General features: G+C 45.2%; 1 protein-coding gene across 1 annotated transcript; it reads right to left on the bottom strand.

The window, feature by feature from the left end:
• Positions 1–506: 506 nt before the first annotated feature.
• sstr1a (somatostatin receptor 1a) lies at positions 507–2,540 on the bottom strand. The gene has a single exon (XM_066694677.1). The coding sequence runs from the start codon at positions 1,958–1,960 to the stop codon at positions 857–859; it is 1,104 nt and encodes a 367-aa protein (XP_066550774.1). The 5' UTR covers positions 1,961–2,540; the 3' UTR covers positions 507–856.
• Between the last annotated feature and the right edge of the window lie 4,753 nt (positions 2,541–7,293).

A 7,293-nucleotide genomic window follows, 5' to 3' on the forward strand; every position in this document is an offset into this window, starting at 1 on the left:
GTTCCAGTCATTAATAACCTGCTTGTTTAATAAAAACGCAGACATTGAATTGGCAATTATGTTTCATGTAATCATTTTTCACACGGTTATGCATCTATAAAAATAGACCCGCAAAGTGCGCTTAATGGGGTTTTAACGGACATTACCATTGGACAAGAACATGTTTCTAAATCCGGGATTACGGGATATCAGTCACAACTTTAAACGGTGTCTTGCAATCCGAAGTAAAATTATTTTCATTAGAGGAAAAGCTCGACCCCTTTTTTGCCTTTATACATTTTGTTGTAAATGATCAAACGGGTTTGTTTTATATAACCGGTAACGCAAACCTGTCTGAAGTTGCCGTCTCTTACTGAAAGCATGAAGTAAATGAGATCCGTGATAACTCCTATTCACAGACATGATTTTTCTAAAATATATGACTTTCTGAATGAATGTGTTTATTTTTAAAAAGCTTAAACGTATCCCTGTTTAGGTACCATGTAAATATCACTCACATTCACAACTGCATTAAAACCCAGGGATACCTGAGCAATTTATTTCTCTATAAATATTTGACAGGACTGTAACAGACCGAGAAAACGGAAATATGACAAGAGCTCTGATATCGGCTTGAAACCGCAGTAGCTTAAAAAGGTAAAGTCTAACAAGAAATCCAATATACCCACCGTATATATTCAACATTTTATGACATCAAAGCAACATCAGATCGTAAAAAATAAGCAGCAACAACAGAAAATCAAAATAAAATTAAAAAACAAAGTAAACACTTGTTGGATAGATTATATTGGTTCATGACATCATAACAGTCTTATCATTCCCCTGAACAATGTGAAATAATCCGCCTCTTGCACCATCACAGTGTGGTGGTCCGGGACGCACAGGTGCCGTTCCTGTAGGTGCTGTCCGACTCCAGGTTATCCGGCTGGAAGTCGTCCACGCTGTACGCCCGGCTCTTCAGCGCAGTGGCGTAGTAATCGATGGGCTCTTCCGTCGCATTGTCCATCCACCGGAGGCACAAGATCCTCTGGAAGGACCTTTTGAAATTGTCCGAGAGAAACCCGTAGAGGATGGGGTTGGCACAGCTGTTGGCATAGCCCAGTATGACCGAGAGCTGGCTGATGGTCGCGTTGTGCTGCTGCACGAAAACGTTCACCAGCTGGACGATGTAGAAGGGCATCCAACAGATCACGAACACGGTGACCACCATCATGACCATGAGCGTGATCTTCCTCTCGGAGCGCTTCCTCTGCTGCCAGCCCGCCTTCAGGGCCACCACTCGCATCTTCACGATGATGAGGATGTAGCACATGCAGATGGCGATGACGGGGAACAGAAAGCCCATCAGGAAGGTGTAGATCACGAACACCGCCATCCACTGCCGCTGCGGGTTGGGCATCTGCATGTTGCAGGCGACCGAGCCGTCGGAATTGGGCGCAGTCGTGGAGAAGATGATAATCGGTAAAATGACCATGATGGAGAACATCCAAACCCCCAAGTTGACCATCTTGGCTATAGTGGGTCTCCGGTAGCGGGCCGCTTTGATGGGATGCACCACGGCGATATAGCGGTCAATGCTCAGGACTGTAAGGCAGTAGATACTCGTAAACATGTTGATGGCATCTACGCTGAGAACCAGGCGGCACAGCAGCGAGCCGAACGGCCAGTGATGCAGCAGGGACGAGGTGACTAAGAAGGGCACACTCAGCATGAGCAACTCGTCCGCGATGGCCAAGTTCAGGATGTAGATGTTAGTAGCCGTCTTCATCTTGGCATACCTCAGGATCACGTAAATCACCATGGAGTTGCCACAGAGCCCGACCAGGCACACCACGGAGTAGATGAAGGAGATCAGTATGGCGCTGCCCTGAGAGTCGCCCAAGGTGTCGTTGCCCGAGGAGTTCATGAGATAAAAGCTGTCCTCCATGCCCAGGTGCCGGGAGGAGTTGTTGGGCAGCATTTCTGTGGTTTCTGTCCGAGAAGCAGCACTGTGGAGAGGGTGCCCGCACCTGCGTCTGCTCACACCATTGCGCTCAACGCGTCCACACTGCGGCTCCGACACCTGCTGGGTGCAACAGCCCGGGCGGAGAGCGCTGCTCCGGGATCGGCATGGCTCGCCTGCGCCTGGGCTTCAGCACCGCGGATAGCTCCTCTCCGCCGGGCTGCGAGTATTAATTGGTGCCCATTTTCCGGTGAATGATTAATAGCGAGGACGTCAGCAGCTGCAGCATGACGTCGCGTCTGTGCAGGGCGATACCGCGCCGAGCGAGCTGGAGCGCATCTCACCCAGCCTGCACCACAAAAGGACAACTTCCACTTTTATTCCCCCCACCCTGCTCGTACTAGCCATCAAGGATTTTGCACTCGGTATCCTATTCGTTCTGGTTCTGGCTGGAGTTATCCGAGGAGAGAGGTCTGATCGAGGTCTAAAAGACGTGCATATCTATATTAAGATCGTTTCAATCGACCAAATAATCAGTAATAATGTGTACTGTAGATTACGTCAGGCTTACATGTGTGCGCCTACTGGAATATGTACAGTTTACCGTTTATTATTATTGTTGTTGTTGTTGTTGTTGTTATTCATAAAGAGAAAAGACTTTATTTATACCAAAATTGGGCTTAGGAACGCCTTTTATAGTGTCGTGTGGTTCTCCCCATTTCATGTTCACATCCGCACATTTACTTTACATATTTTATTAATCTGTTTTTATATGATTAATAATAATAATAATAATAATAATAATAATAATAATGAGTAAATGGGTGGTTCATTTCAGAAAATGCCAAAAATGGGGAAAAGAAACGTGCTCCTGCCTCTCACTGCACCCAGTGCCCAGTTCATCCCACTGGTATGGGCTGTCCTACCCGGCTCGCTGTGCAGCCTTTGCCAACACGTTCCCATTAACCACAGAAAAGGCAGATGGTGTCTAAATGCCAACCATGTGCTCGACCTCCCCTTACGGGCGCCGCCATCAGGAAGGCTTATAGTGACAACCCGAGAAGGAAGCGCGCCTGTCGCAGGATCTACAAACGCACAGACTCCTGTTAGCAATGAATTGCAAGCAATCGGAGATAACGCCTCATATCATTGATCAAGATAAGAACTGTTTAAGAGGTCTATACAGACATGTAGGAGACCAATACCGATTAATGGACTCGTATAAGGTTCAAATTGAGGTCTAGGCCCATGGGATACCCATGTAAATGCACCTTTCATTCCCTTTGAAAGACACGAATGACTACATTTGGCCACATTTCAAATCATGTACATTAAGCAAACAAAACGTCCCTAACTAAATCAATACATATTTTACTTCTACATCATTTGGATACTTCGGAAGCGCAAATAATCCTCACCTTTGGTGTCAATGAATACTGGATTACCTGTGCATTGTGCACTGAAAGACACGACAGACTCCTTAGTGAGACATAGTCCATTAAAGTTGCCCCATCTGTCAATTGATAGCTTCACGCTTAATCCTCCACCGGTTTCCATTAAACGCCTTTTGTCTAATGATTTCAAATACCCAATTGTCCCCGTTTCCTCCCACATTGTGTCAGCTGTGCCACTACGTCACCTAATTGTGCCATTTTATTGCGTCTTATCAGTGGCCTTTCACAGGCCTGGCTCGGGCAGTCCAGGCAATCCCCCAGTGATGATGCATTGTCACAGTGTCTGTGCTCACTGACAGCAGCTCATCCCCACAATGCAGCCTGGAATCGTTTAAGAGGATATCCAGAACCTATCTGCATAATGGGAACAATTCTCATTATAGGACACCCGTTCCTATGCAAATACCATGTCTATCCCAAACGCCTTTACAAGGGACGGTGCTCATTAGTGAAGCTGATTTTCACATTTGCATGGTCAATGTTTAAAACACTGCCTTCTGCGCTTCCGACACCCAGGTTATAAGATTCAGACACTGGATTTGTGCACACAGACGGGTCACAGTGCAGACGGTGCTCCTAGTGAACGGCGGACTGCGAGCTCTGGCTCTGGATGCGGGGCAGCCGCGCACGGCGTGATCTGCCACTTGAGATGGAGAATGTACTGCATGCATTTGTATCGATTTATTTTCTGAAATATTAGTTGTACAAAGGCAACAAAAGTATTAATACATATATTCCAAACCTTTAGCAACTTACATTAAAATAACCAACAGTTTTTGCGTTGCTGCAATCTGATTGATCGGTGCCTGATAGTAGTTTTCATTAAATAGTTCATTTTAAAGTGGTCAAGCAACATAATCGTTTATCCCTGTTGCTAAATGTCACTGTCCACAAGAAATGTGCGCTTTTGTACTTCTGAAACATGTGGAGGATAAAAACATGAATAGGACATATTAAGCCCATCAAAAACGCCTAGTTACACAAGTAGTTGCACTCGGAATTAATATTTAATTTAAAACCACAATATGCACGGGAGTGAATGCACCTTACAAAGGAAAACATGTTCTTCAAGTCCCTAGGAATAGGCAAGGAAACATGCAGTTTAATATTCAAGCTACGGCCCAAATGCTTAATAACACAAGACAAATGATGCATTTACTTAAGCATGTCCCATATTAATTTCCTCCCAGAGGACACGGACAAGACACCTGCTTCTACGAGATGTGTGTTTTTCTGCGGTTATCGTTTCTCTCGCAGTGTTGTGAAACATGCCAGACTCCATTTAGTGAGCTGGAAAAGACAGGTGGAGAAAAAGATAAAACATCAGGAAGATATCAGTCTGTCTGAGCACACAAATGACATTTAAATTACTGTGCGGCGCCCCCTAGTGGTGGCCTGAGCTTTCGGAACAGCAGAGTGTTTTCCGTGAAGTTTTATATACGTGTCGACAAAACGGGGAAGAGACTGGACCTGCTGCAGTTGAATTGGGTCATCTTGACTGCATTTAACTATTAAAATCCGCTGCGACTGCAAGTGAATTCTTACACAGTACAACCAAACACATTTCGCTTCAGGCATGAAACTACATTTAGATAAAAATGAAAATAAACACACAGAAAGGAAACCAGTTAAGGGAGTCTCGATCACATAATACTTCATACTTGATCTCCTGTGGTTTGGTCTTCTGTGGGATGCTGTATTAAGTAAAGAAGCAGTGTCCTCACAATTACCCATCTGTTCTCCACGGTATTGCACATCTGGAGCAGCGGTGTGGGCCGGGTGGTGCTGATGGTTTGAAGAAGCCCTGGAGTTGAATCTGTCCAAAAACGGCTTCCGAGTTGAGCTCCCTTCGAGAGGACCGTGTGCTTTACTCACTGTACTGCAAAACACCAGCCTGGATACTTAAGGTCTGTTCTACAGATGGAAAACAGCTTCTGCCAAAGTGGAGATAAAGTGTGGCATTCAAACAATATATATATATATATATTCTAAACTAATCCCCCTTGGTAGACTTTGATGGATACTTTCCATTTGGTCGATTTGAAACGCATTTTCATGGCCGGTACACAGTGTCATTATTGAGGTGCTGAATAACAAGGTCGCCTGGTTTAGTGAGGGGGAGAGAAACGTGCATCTGCAGCTGGAAGAGATGCAACTCTCGTCAATGAAGGACTGGTTAGTTGTTGGACTGTGCAGACACTCCGGGAGTTGTAATGATTCTTTATTCTTAAATAAGCCTGGAAAAATGAGAAGATCTTGCATTTGTAACGTTGTAAGTGGCTGTGCTTACAGCTCAATAGCAGTCGGATGACGTGGTTAAGGTTAAGATTTGGACAGGACTTGCGAGGTAAACAGACCAGTTTCCTGACTCTCCTCAGTTTCAATACGGTGTGAATTGTTGTGGGGAAAAAACCAAGACGTTCGGGTCTGTCAGTGCTTTGAAATCATCACTTTTAATTGAGCTAAAGGTATGTATATTCATTTGACTGGTCCCACCTCTACACAGCTGTTGTCTTTGTGCGTTTGGTTTCATGCGACCGAACTTTTATTCCTTGCCGGACAATCCATGGCCAACAAAAGCGCAATTTAAACCCAAGTAATCTTTCTTCATGCTCAGATTATAATGCATTGCACAGCCTCCATAGATCCCTGGCTTGGATTCCCTTTTTTCCAGCAGCGCAGAGCCATCCAGGTTTAATCCCCAGTGACATAAAGGAATATTCAATTAAAGTGTTAACAAAAGACGCGTCGCCATTCGCTGGCATTTGCAAACTCCGCAATAAAGCCCTGAGCGCATCTGAACGGCCGCATTGATGAACTCGTGTGCGCCTCAGACGCTGAAATAAGCGTGGGACTCGCTCAAGCTGCTCTCTAATGGAAGTCCTCAGTCTCTGCTCCTAACGATGACATAACCATTAATAACCGAGAAGGCTGTCCACATTCGTCACCCTTTGTATGCGACTTCCAGCCCAGCGCACAGCCATGCTATACACCATCATCTGTTTTTCAAAGCACCCAGGGGCAAAGGGAAGTTCAAATGCTTATGGTGAACCAATGATGACACATTGCGCCTCTGAAGCCACCTGTGGGGAATTATACGTGCATTAGACTCAAGAGAAGATTATTCCGGCAAGGCCATTTAAGCTTAATGACAATTGCATTTAATTAGCTGTGCGGGGCATTTCATTTCATCTGTTTATAATGGGACTAGATCATTAATTAGACCGAATGTTATAGATCCACACACACAAAAAGAGAGCCTTTGAACTGTGTTTAGACATGACTGAAGTTTTCAAAAGACCAGCTCCCAGTTGAAGCACATGTTTCTCTGTACAATTATTAATACAGCCCTCACAGTGACCTGGAGAGATTGACAGGCAGGGTCATTCATGCTTCTACACTTAAAACGGAAAGCTACAGAAGTTCCCTTCTTAACTACAGCACCACAAACATACCTATGAAACAAACCAGAAAGACTACCAACTTACATATACAGAATACATCTCCTGTCTTGGATCCCCTCTCGGCACACTTCTGGCACTCGGGGAGTGAAAACGAGCCCTCTGACCGGGTCCATAATGGAGAACCATCACTGGATATAAACCACATTGGGCCCCTCATGTATTCTAGCCTGCACTTGTTATTTTTTATTGCACTATACATTTCTCAGGCCTTGGCTTTAAGTTAAGGCCTGGCTTGTTGTCCTTCTCGACCGGATTCATCTCACAGTTTCACAGACCTCGTTATGCCAAGACACTCGTATCATTTGTTGCAAGTCGCTATATTTAGAGTGTTTTTCTGATCTGTTGTGCGCCTCCTGTGATCCCTGCCCTGCATCCTCCTTCATCTCACACTCAGAGCTCCGGCTCTGGAGAGGAGAGGAGGATTAGAGCCGCA

Source organism: Amia ocellicauda, chromosome 21 (genome assembly GCF_036373705.1).
Source record: "Amia ocellicauda isolate fAmiCal2 chromosome 21, fAmiCal2.hap1, whole genome shotgun sequence".
Classification (NCBI taxonomy): domain Eukaryota; kingdom Metazoa; phylum Chordata; class Actinopteri; order Amiiformes; family Amiidae; genus Amia; species Amia ocellicauda.